This window comes from Talpa occidentalis, unplaced genomic scaffold, assembly GCF_014898055.3.
Source record: "Talpa occidentalis isolate TD23 unplaced genomic scaffold, MPIMG_talOcc4v2.1 talOcc4.11, whole genome shotgun sequence".
Classification (NCBI taxonomy): domain Eukaryota; kingdom Metazoa; phylum Chordata; class Mammalia; order Eulipotyphla; family Talpidae; genus Talpa; species Talpa occidentalis.
Window position 1 is genome coordinate 90419822 of NW_023601104.1, and position 12306 is coordinate 90432127.

Here is a 12306-nt window from a genome sequence, read left to right on the forward strand (position 1 = left end):
GTAAATTGAATGACATGTCGAGTGTGTATCATGAAGGTCATTAAGCTTCTTGGATGCAAAGGTTATTTACACTGTGAGTCATGTTCAAGTGCAGGGACCCCAGAAATGACACTGAAGTCTGAATTTTGTTATCACTGTTTCAAAGGCCAAGGCTGAAGATGAAGATGAAGACCATGTTCTAAACAGAAACAAAATCAAAACCAATTTTTAGCGTGTCCCTACTAACCCGTGTCCCTTCTGTAAGGGGGATATACAAGGTGTCCACTAAAAATGATATTATAGAAATATATCTATCACCATGGGAGGAATATTTTACTATTGCTGAATTTTAAACACTGTTTATAAAGTAGAATGAAGATGTGAGCCTAAATTTGTAATTAAGAGGGAAATTTCTGCATAGGTAAAAAATTTAAGATACATGCAAAATATTAATGATGATTAGCTCTGGGTTTAGGATGAAAGGATTGCTACTTTATTTCCAATTAAATTTGTTATTTGGAATTTTCTTACAAAGCATGTTACTCATATGGCTTTTTAAAATATAAAATAACTTGGGCCTCCCCTGGTGGCGCAGCGGTTGAGCGATGGGCTACGAGGCTGCCTGCAGCTTCTGCAGCACCGGTTCGTTCCCCGGCCGCCGGCGAGGGCCCCACAAAAGTAAATAAATAAATAAATAAATAAATAAATAAATAAATAAATAAAATAAAAAATAACTTAAGTGCATCCTTTTGTCTTCCCTCTCTCTTTCACCCAGGACCAGATTTCAAGCCTGCTGAGCTGGACAGATGGTTTAGGACACTGACCACAGCTGCCTTCAGCTCTCACTGCCCATGTTCATTAGAGGTTGAGGCTTTGGCAGCTTGGAGCTTCCCTTCCTGGGCCTGTTGAAGGCAGGAGAGGTGATAAGAGGAAGGTAATGGTCAGTAGGAGAGTGGGGAAGGGTGGTGGGGGAAGGGAGAGGCCCATTTAACGTAATGAAGAACTGGAATCTCAGAGGCTGGAAGTGCCAGGGAAATCCTGTTTCTATCCCAAGGCCTGGAGGGGATGAATAACTTGAATGTGTCTAAACTTTTGCATAGTAGAAGAACTCCAAGATTTCCCCCCAAATCAGTTTCTTCTTCCTCACAAGTTTTAGTTGGTTCCACAGTAACCTGTAACTATGTATGGTCATGTGATCAAGTTCTGGCCAAAGAAGTAAGTGCCTGTGTCAAGTGCAATTTCCAGGAAATGTCCTGGAAGAGAGGGACACAAGTTTGTTTTCCTTTTCTCTCCTGTTGACTGGAATATGCACATGATGGCTGGGACAGGAGCAACCATTCTGATCCATGAGGCAACATGCTTAGGAAGATGGAGCAACAAGATGGGACGGCAAGATAGAAAAGTCTAGATCCCACCTGGACTTGCTCCTTTAGACTTTACTTATGGGAGGGTGTAGTAAACTTCATCTTCATTTAAAGCAGTGTTTTCTTGGAGTTTCTATCAAAGCCATGGAATCTAGTCTTAATTAATTATAATGGCCATCACATGGTACTTACCATGTCAGACACTGTTCTATGGGCTTTACAGATGTTAACTTGCTTAATCTGTGTAACAGCCTGATGAGATGGGAACTGTAATTGACCAGGTATCACAAACCAGGAACCGGAGGCACAGGAAGGTTGACTCACATGCTCAAGGTAACGCAGTGGACTGAAACCAGATCCTAGATCATCTGAGCCAGAGCCTGGCCTCTGATGGCCCTTTTGAATCTTCTCCTTTGCCCCCATTTCAGATCCCCTCTGATCCTTCCAGCCTCTACTGCAGTCCTGATTATCTTAACTCTACTCCCCTTTCCACCTCACTCCCTGTCACCAGCAAAAAGTCCATTCTCTCTATATCTTGTTTTGCAGAGAAAAGTGAAAAAAAAAAAAACAAAACAAAACACTAGCTACTTTATACTAAAGTGTAAGAGATCAGCATCAGCTTCCTATCTTACCTTCTGTAAGAAAAACAGGGTCTTTATTCCAAGTCAGTGTGAGGGTCAATGTGTGAGAGACAGAAGAACCCGCCTTGGTGAGACTTGAGCAAGTGGAACCAAGTGGCCTGAATTATATTTCTGTTGCCCTGTTGCCAGCCAGCCCTGCAGCCTTGGGAAATCTTATAAGCATTCTGTGCCTCCATTTCCCCCTCTCTGAAATAGGTAGAGTTGGACCTGACGAAGCAGGGCTGTTGGAAGGGTTAATGAAATAACCTCTACCAAGGCACCTGCTCTCCTGTCAGCCTGGCATATGAGTGGCAGTAAATATAAATCTTAAGTTTCTTCATCCATTGCTCCCTCAAGCCCATTTTTTAAGGGTCAGATATTGAGGTATGATTTATATACAGCAGTAGCCAGATTGAGAAGTACAGTAGCCTTTTGAGAAGTACAGTTCTACATATAATCACCATCTGGGTCAAGTTACAGATTTCCACGCCCCAAGTAGTTCCCTCATGTTCCTTTGTCTCCCCATACTGTTTCTTACTGGTTCTAATGTTTATTGGGCACTCAGTGTATGCCAGGCTCTTTGCTAGCTGCAGAAGTAAAGCCGATGGGGTAAGTCCCTGCTCTTGGTGCTTTAGAGTCTATCAGATAGACAGAGACAAAAAACAAGCAAATAAACACACACGCAAACAAGATCATCTCCGAGGCAGTAAGTGCTGTGCAGGAGGCAATATTGGGAATATTTCAGTAGAACGAATCAGCACTATGAGGTGGCATCCCTGTCACTTACATACATGACAAACTACAAGTTAGTTGAAATCCCCTTTCATGGAGAGGGAATTTGAGACTCAGAGAGGCTAAGAAACTCTCTCGAAGTCACAAGGTAAGTGAAGGGGAAAACAGAGATTCAAGGCCAGGTTAGCCGACCCCAAAGCTCACACCCAAAGCTTGTGCTGTTTTCATCATCTGTGCTGCCGCTCTCCTGGGCCCTGCGCCATCACTGCTGGAGCAGCAGGGAGATGGGGGCAGGAGTTGCAGGGGGTACAGGGGTCTGAAGTCTGGCCTGCCTGCTGCTCTGTGACCATAACAAGTATTCAGACGAGTTAGTCCTACAGACTGCAGTGATCTTGCTTTCCTGGCCTCACCCCCTCCTCCTGTAATAGAGATATCAACCTTCTGCCTCCTTCCCTCCCATGCAGGACACCTGGCATGGCAGGGCTCTCAGCGGAGGCAGCTGATACCCCCCACCCCGCGCCTCCTGAGCTTCCTTCATCATGAAGACATAAACCCAGGTGTGTCAGGCAGCTGGGTGTGCACCCCCAACCCCTTTTCTTCCCTGCTCTCCCTCCTTTCCCTGTCTCCCCTCTGTCCTCTACCTCCTTTCCTTTACCCCCCTCTTCCCTCCTCCCTCCCTCTCTCTGTCTCCTGCAAGCTTTAAGACAATAGGCCAATTAATCTTGCTGCCACCCTCTGGGCTAGCTGCACACTGGCCCACAGGCACAGGCATCCCTAGCAGGATTGCTTCAGCCATCCCAGGAAACCATGGCTAAGAGGCGAAAGATCACATTCATTCTGCATAGCCTGAAGACTCTGCCAGACGAGCCCAGATTTCCACCCTGATGCATCCATTGCCAGGGAGACCGCTGGGGAACCCGTCACCCAGAGGGCCACACTCAAACCTGCCATGCAGACTTGGGTGATAGCATTCGCCTGGTCACACACATACTCCCCAGAACCACAAACAGCAGCGTGCTTGCGAGCTTCTCCTTTGTCCACTGCTGGCTGGCTTTATTCATGCAACTTTACATAAATATCCTGCACAGAGACATCACGCAGGTATTTTATTCCGAGGAAGAATGTTACATCGCTCTTTCATTTTTGCAAGTAACATGCTCCAGAGTAGTTAAGTATCGATGAAGTTTTTGCACAGTAAATCATCGCTTAGCTCAAACATAGGCAAGACCTGCAAATGAATCTGCAGCACATTTCTGAACCTCAGTTTCTTCATAAGAAAAATGGGTTTAATCATTTTTGCCCCAGCTAGCTAATAGGGCTGTTGAGAGACAAGTGGAATGAAATTTTAATTTTGTAGAAGCACTTTATAATCTGCAAAACACTGTCTGACATCAAAGTAATGGTATTGTTGTTATTATAAAGATGTAGAGGCCAAGTAAATTACCATCTCCAAATAGAAATTCTGTGATAATCCAATTTTCACGAGTCTGATTGGTTATGATGATTACACTTCCATGTTTTCCAAATGCAGGCAGGCAGGGGTGGTATCATAATAAGTCTTCTGGGGTCTGGGGAGGATTTTGTGGTTGCCCCTGGCTGTGAGTTGTTACCAGCAATAAAGAGGATCCTCTTTGCAGATATCTATTAAAATCTTAATTTCAGGGTGCCTGCTAACCTGGAGAGCCCAATCTATCTTCACCCTCAGTCTGAAACAAGAGCATGAAAATGAAGGAGAAAAGCTCCACAATCTGCTTAGATATGGCCCCTTGCACCTTGGAATGTTCTTAATCTCAATCACTTGGGGACTGTAGGGCCAGACAGATATGTGAACGGGGGTGCCCCACCCAAGGGAGAAGCTGTTTGCTGCATAGAGCTTCTGTCTTTGTGCACAACATTTTGAGGCAAAATGGATTGACTGCCACTTGGGAGAGAATTCATTTTATGCCACACCTCCCTAAGTTATTGAGCTTTTGGGCACAGATCTCTGGAAATTGCTCCCAGAGTACACCTGTCTGTGCTCCTCCCTGTGCCCCCACCCTTGCAGATACAGTCATAGTTTAACTCTAACAACATATGACAAGAGCAATGAAGAACATAGTTTCTAATTGTTTCCTGATGCTGTTTGTGGAGGATGAGACTATAGTTAGGGTGGGTGGCAGCAGGTGGCAATACCCCCCCACCCACTTCGCCTCTGGTAACCTCAGTTCAGTGTCAGCGTCCACTAGTTTATTTTCATTTTGCTTTGTCAGTTCATCCACTCTGTTTCCCTCTATTCCCCCATATGTAAAATCTTCCAATATTTGTCTTTGTCTTTTTAGCTTGCTTCTCTTCCCTTAATCCCTTCAAGTGCCTTTCATTTTGCTGAAAATGGCAAAATTCCATCTTTCCTGATAGCTGAATGGCATTCCTTGTGTGTGTAGACCACATCTTCTTTATCTAGACTTATCATGGGCATTTAGGTTACTTCCATATCCTGGGTATTGCAAGTAATGCCACAATAACTATGGTGGAGCACTTAGTTCTTCAAGTAGATGTTTCATATTCTTTTTTTTAAAGATTTATTTATTTATGTGTACAAGAACTGGGGTGTAAGCTGCAGGTGCAGGGGGGTGAAAGGATTCACCAGAGAGAGGGGGGAGCAGAACAGGCAGATTGACTGAAATACACTGCTGAGGGGAGCAGAGGACGAGGCAGGAGAGGTCTGCTATGCCATGTGGGTAGCTCCCTGGTCGGCCAGGGATCGAACTCGTGCTGCAGTGGCTGGCAGTAGCTGGCAGTAGCTTGATAGCGCTGTCTTTAACCCCTGTGCCACCAGGGTGGCCCTGGTTTCATATTCTTTAGGTAGATGCCTAGAAATGGGACTGCTGGACGTTCACCAGACATTTCACAGAGTTAGGGATGTAGCAGAGAGGCCAGTATCAGCAAGTCATCAGTCAGCATGCTTTTACTCAATGGTTCTTCCAGGCAGGAAGAGGGGGGCCTCCCTGGAGGCCTAGGGTATCATTCTTAGTCTGAGTTCAATCCCTGCCCAGGGAGGTGACCCACATGGCGCAGCAGACCTCTCCTGTCTCGCCCGCTGCTCCCCTCAGCAGTGTATTTCAGTAGATCCGCCTGTTCTGCTCCCTACTCTGTCTCTGGTGAATCCCCTCACCCCTGCACCTCTGGCCTACACCCCACTTCATCTATGCAAAAAAAGAGAGATACAAAGGAGATCCAAAACTATTTCCAACATAGACCAGGAGCACTCATTTTCCTTGGATAAAGATAAGGATTCACACAAAAGACAGGAGGAATAAGAAGCTAGAGCCACGCAATCTCCTGCTGGGACTGAGCACCTTGATGGGCTCACCATCACCAGGTGATCCTCATCCCCACCAGGTGACATCACCCCACTTTATGGATGAGGATACTGAGAGCAGTAAAATTAAATGACTGGCTCAAGAAGCCACAGCTAGGAAGTGGCAAGGAAGGGCCCATTTTTAGCTTAATTCTGATGGGGCCAGAATCAAAGTGAAGTTTTCAAATTGACCTCCCTATTGATTTTGTCCAGGATAAGGTACCAATTTTAGAAAAGCAAAATCACATTTGACTGTACTTCCTTTCAATTCACCTAATGGAGGAGGGGACTGAGGAAACACTAGCTCTAGATCTGACGTTTTAATGTCCTTTTCTTTTGATCAACTAAATATCTAAATAAACAATTGTTCTTGTCCATTTGTGCTTCGGTGGCCAGATCTGTCTCTTTCTTGGCTGAATACTCCCTTCCCCCACTAACAGCTTCCCACATTCTTTAGCTTCCCCCTCTCTCTCCTTCCCTCTCCTCACACACACAAATTCAGACACACACCTTCCCACCACACACCCATATGCAAAATAAAATTAGAAATACCAACCCGACTCTCAAGGTATTTAGGGAATGGAGTTCTGCAATCAATACAGCCCAAACCAAGCACTCCAGGCTCCCCCTCCCCCCCCCAGTCAGCGTGAGCAGCAGGCAGAGCTAGTGAAAAGGGCTAGACAGCCATGATCCTACACACAGGGAACCTAGAGAGAAGGGCCATTTGTGCTTCCCCCACATCTACCCCGTGGTCATTGGAACTCACAGGGTCACCAGAGTCTCAGAGACCAACACCTGGCATGCCATTCTTTGGCATATATGTAAGACCCTTTCAGAACATGAAAAGCTTTTCTGGCCCCTTTTTATTTTGGTATATAGTGATAAAATGCAGGGAAAAAAACCAGTATCTGATGATTCAGAAATAAAAGATTGAGCAGATAAGCATAGAGCCCTCATTTTAAGGGATTGCTCTTGTTTTAACCAACCAGTTGAGAAAGCAATAAACAATGATTTATTTATTGCGTTTGCCTTCACCCAGGGAGTGGGACAGGGCAGGTGAGTGGGCTCGAACAGCCCAGGACACAGAGAAGTGTTGGCATCAGTATTCCTGCAGTGCTGCTAAGGCTCTGCCCCTCCATCCCCATGGCCACATACTGACCAGGAGTGCCCACCCTCTTGGCGCCTCTCATTACCCACCCCAGAAAAGTGGAGTGGGCCAGATGGGGGTGGGGCCCTCCGGGTAGACGGTCCTGTTCAAGCTCAGTTTGGATAATCCCTCTGTTCTCCTTTCTCCCAAATCAGAGTTCCCCTGGGTCTCAGGGTGATGCAGGGGTGTGCCGAGACTGACAGGGGGCACATTTGTCCAAATTCAGGCCCTGTCACTTACCCATTTTATAACCTTGGGCATGTGACTTAGTTTCTCAGAATCTTAACCTCCTCATCTAAACTGGGGGTCCTGGAGTTTCTGCTGAACTGATTAACACAGCTGTCTTTATAAAGACGAAGCACAAGGCCTGCCTGCTATTAACCAAATCAAATGTGTCAATAATCGAGAACTAATGCTCCAGTAGAGCTGACCATGGCTGGCCCTGCTTCAGGACTTTACATACATCTTGTCCTATAATCCTCACATCTCTGTTTCGCAGAGGAGGAAACTGGAATGTAAGATCACCCCATGGTGAATGGTGGATATTCAGAGCCAGCAGACAGGCTCCAGAGTGGGAGGGGTGGCCGCTCTCCACCCCCCTCTGTGCACCATAACAGATCTTTATGGGTGTTGCCCCTGGCTAAGCTCGCAAACCCCCAGGCTTCCCTGGATGCCGGCAGATAGCAGGGAGGGTTGTCCGCCCCAGCAGGGAGACAGGGCTTGATGGCTGAGCATCCACACTAGGACTCAGTCCAGATCCCCTGCTTGGAGCCGGTGTCTGAAGTCAATCAGGGCACCCCAGCACGCTCAGGGGGGAGCCGCGAGGGGGGCAAACCCACGATGCTAAAGAGGAGTGGCCAGAGCGCCGCCCCCAGGAGGGGAGGGAGGGACGGCGGGGGCTGGGGGTGCCCAGCTGCCATCCCCGCCGCCTCCTGGCCCCCACTCCCTGGCGCCCAGTGGGAGGACAGCAGCTGCCCGCTCCCTCCTCCTCACACCCCCGCTACCTGCCCAGTCCCCGAGGCGAAGCGTGAGGAGGCTGTGAGCCAGCGGGGCCGAGACCACAACTTTCCAGCCTCGGGGAAGGAGCGTCTGCGCCCAGGGCTCCTCTTGCCGGCGACCAGAGCTCGGTGAGTTCCTTCCCCAGCCTTCGGCGCTGGTGCTCGGGGGGCGGCTTCCCGGCGTCCGGGAGGCGGTGGCCGGCCGGTCAGCAGCCTCCCCGGGGCTCGGGCTGAGCCGCCCTCCCCTGCGCGCGCGGCGGGCGCCGGTGCTGAAAGGACAGCTCCCCGCGCGCCCCGGCCGCAGCCCGGCGCCGAGTCCCCCCTCCCGCTCCCCGCGGGGCCTGCGGCGCCCCCGAACACCCCTCACTTCCCGGCCCCTCTCCTGCGCCTTCCAGGCGCGCCGCGGCGCATCTGGAGGCTGCTCCTTCGCCCCCTGGCGACCGGCGCGGGGAAGACACTCGCTACGCCGGGGCCCGCGGCCGGGCTCTCCGGGGTGGCCAGAGCAGCCGCAGCCTCCGAGGAGGCCGGGCCCGCGGCGCTGCCCACTCCTCGGGGACCACACCCGGGCGTGCCCTAAGCGGATCCCTGGCCGCGGAGAGCGGTCCGCGTCCCCGCCACGGAGGCCATGGGTCCTTGGGGGCTCTGGCACCTGCAGAGGGGACTCCAAGGTGATCTGTCACCCAACCGGCACGGGACAACCTGGGCGCAGGCCCCGTGGCGTCCGCTCCTGCTGGGCGCAGCTACCTATCCAGAACTTTTCTCTGCGCCTCGGGCTCGCCACTCCTTAGCCCCTGGAAAAGTTCTCTCGGGCGCCCGGAATCCTATTTCCTGGTGGCTTCCGAGGCTGGACAGGAACCGGGCTGTGGGGGGCGGGGTGGAGAGGGCACGCGATGGGGGCTGCGCTCTGCCGGGGGTCCACCTGCTGAAAGGCTGACCAAAAGGATCCGCTCCCGAGCCCAGGGCCGCCTGGTCGGTATCAAAAGGGTTTGGGCGCCATAGGGGTTGTTTGGGTTTCTCGCTCCAGGAGGGCGGGAGGCTGGCGCGAAAGGGGGGTTTTCATTTCATCGCCTCAAATGAAAACGCTCTTTGCAAGGAAATAGCCAGAGCAATCGGAGTTGGAGAGATGGAATGACCAGGACCGGCTGACACAGGTATTCTGGCTGCGCCCCCCAACCCCACCCGGTGCTTGAGCGCTTGTGTGAACGCATGGATTGTTTCTATTGATTTTTTTTTTTTTTGAAAAGCTAGGTGGCAGTGGCTGCGTTTGTACACACAGATACACACACACACATACATTCCCAAGCACACACCGATTACATATACAAAGACACCACAAGGACCCCCCTCCGCTCCCCGGCACCATGAACCCACCACGAATCCACACGCAGGCATACCATCAAGGAGCCTTGGGGTCTCTGAGTATCACCCAAGACTGGGGGTAGGCGACAGTGGGGACAGGGGGTGCAGAAAAGGGAGGTGAAGCAGGACCTCCAGTCATTGCTCTCTGCCCCTGGCCCCAAATCCTTTGCTTTCTCCTTCTAGGGAGATCTGAACTCTATCTGGCTTCATTTCCATTGTCATAGGGAAGCCTTAGCCCCCAGCTCGCCCATCCCTTACTGACTATGAACAAGCTGCATCTTCCTTGTGTCTGACCTCCAAGGCGCCAGGGCACCACGGTCCTTAAAAACCAAGGGAACAGGCACCTGGAGGAGGGTCTGTCCCCCTAAAACCACAGTGGTCTCAGGGTCTCACAGCCTGCTTGGTCCTGGGTTAGAGAAAAGGGGAGCAGAGGGCTGAGGGACAGGGGTGGGGGAGCATGGATTTGCTTGGAACAGGACCAACGGACGGGGGTGGGGTGGGGGTGAGGCACACCCTGGGGCGCCCCCTGGACACTGCGGTGAGTCTTCCTCTCTCCCTTAGGAATGTAATCGAGGATGCTGGCCCTGCGGCTACTCAACGTGGTGGCCCCCGCCTACTTCCTGTGCATCTCCCTGGTGACCTTCGTGCTGCAGCTCTTTCTCTTCCTGCCCAGCATGCTTGAGGACCCCTCGGCCACCCCGCTCTTCTCGCCTGCGCTGCTCCACGGGGCTCTCTTCCTGTTCCTCTCAACCAACGCCCTGGGCAATTATGTCCTGGTCATCCAGAACTCCCCAGACGACCTGGATGCCTGCCAGGGGATCTCGGCCAGGAGGGCTCCGTGCCCCCCACCCAGCACCCACTTCTGCCGAGTGTGCGCCAGAGTCACCCTGAGGCACGACCATCACTGTTTCTTCACTGGCAACTGTATCGGCAGCAGAAACATGCGCAACTTTGTCCTGTTCTGCCTCTACACCTCCCTGGCCTGCCTCTACTCCATGGTGGCCGGCGTGGCCTACATCTCTGCGGTCCTGTCCATCTCCTTCTCCCACCCCCTGGCCTTCCTCACGCTCCTTCCCACCTCCATCAGCCAGTTCTTCTCTGGTGAGTGGACCTTGGCAGGCAGGTTGGTCCTATATGAAGACCCCACCCCAACCCTAGCCCCAAGTTTGCCAGATTTAGCAAATAAAAGTGCAGGATTATAATTTCAGACAAACAACACATAACCTATTTGTGTAAGTATGTTCTAAATACTGCATGGGACATACTTGCACCAAAAGCATTTACTGTTCTCTCTCTGAAATTCAAATTAACTGGGCATGTTGTATTTTATCTGGCAAACTCCTCCCCCGCCATCTCCTCCTTGCTTGCCCCTGTTCATAGAATTGTGGCAATCAGGCAATGCACTTTACCTGTGCCAGGTGGGGCTGGGAACTAGCCACCCCTCATGCAGCTGTGAGGTACATCCAAGCTGTGACTTTCCTCTGCCTGGAACCTCCCAAGGAATTTGCCCTCAGGGTCTTGCCAACCAACCACAGTGAGGTTGACCAGGGTGCCCAGCCAGCCCCGGAGGAGGTGAGGCCCCACTTTCCCACCCACTGTGTTTGAAACCACCACATTGTTCACTGATCTTCAGGGGCTCCAAGCAGGGGGCATCCCCGAGATGCTGCCATGTTTAATGGCTCCATTACCACACCACAGAGCTGCGGGCTGCTGAGGGATCTGTCCCTCTAGGAGGGCCTGACATCTGCAGGAGCTGGGCCCTTGGGCCTTCATACTGGGCTCAGCTGGGCACCCTGGTAAAGGCTGGATTGGATAGTGTATCTCAAGGAGAATTCCCTGGTTCCCAGAGGGGCTGACTGGACCTGACCCTTGCTGGCTGTTCTTACCATTTTACCTGGACTTGAAATTTGCCCCTATCTCATTCCCTTCTACTCCGTCTGCCCTGGCCTCTGACTCTGACTGACCTGGTTCTTGAAATGAGAAGAACACGCACACATACGTGTATGATGTTGTTACCACCATTTTGCAGATGAAGAAACTGAGGTTCAGATGGGATTGAATGGCTTGCCCAGGATCTTACTACTCTTGGGTGACAGCCTCTGGCCTGCCTGGTTTTTAGACACCCACAGCAGGGCAGGGGATAGAGGGTGTGTCCTCACCTGTTGACCTTTCAGGGACAATGAAGGCAGAATGCTGCTGCTTCCCCTCAGGGCCCGGGACTGATTTGATGTGCTGGGGCTGGACATTCGAAAAAAGAGGCTCCACTAGGGGAGAAGCCTCCATGTGGTCGATGTTGGGGGCATAGTGTGGTTCTTCCTGGGCATGGACTGTTGTGCATTTGGCAGCGAGAACACAGAGGCCGAGGGAGGACCCAGCTATGGGTGTTGCCTTGAGGGCTGGTGGCTGATAAGGGACCAGAACTCAGAGTTCGGGTCTTCTGGATCCTAGTGCTGGCACAGGAGGATGCTGGGACAGAAATAACCAGAACGGGGGAGGCTAGGTGGGCGGGCTGGAGGGTGGAGTGTGAGCACCGGCAGGTGCAGGCATGAGGAGAGCCAGAGAGTTTGATTACACTTTTTTTCTTTTCCAAGTGGTTTCATCACATAAAAATGGATGGTTCCAAAGGGAGGATCTTGAAATGGTTTGAGATAAACCTGGGCTTGAGGCTGGTCCATATGTGCTAGGTTTGGGAGCTAGGGAAGAAATGATCTCAAGGGAGAACCAAGCCAGATCCACCAAGGATCTCACTATCTTTTTTTTCCCTCACCTT

The 12306-nt window shown here is 51.1% G+C and overlaps 1 protein-coding gene across 1 annotated transcript in view; it reads left to right on the forward strand.

Annotated features, from left to right (window-relative positions):
* ZDHHC22 (zinc finger DHHC-type palmitoyltransferase 22) overlaps positions 1 to 12306 on the forward strand; it is a 41565-nt gene that overhangs the window by 25502 nt on the left and 3757 nt on the right. Inside the window, exons 3-5 of the mRNA XM_037503803.2 lie at positions 755 to 913; positions 8192 to 8306; positions 10098 to 10637. Of these exons, the coding sequence (XP_037359700.1) occupies positions 10112 to 10637 (526 nt within the window). The 5' untranslated portion in view covers positions 755 to 913; positions 8192 to 8306; positions 10098 to 10111. The remainder of the gene's footprint in view (positions 1 to 754; positions 914 to 8191; positions 8307 to 10097; positions 10638 to 12306) is intronic.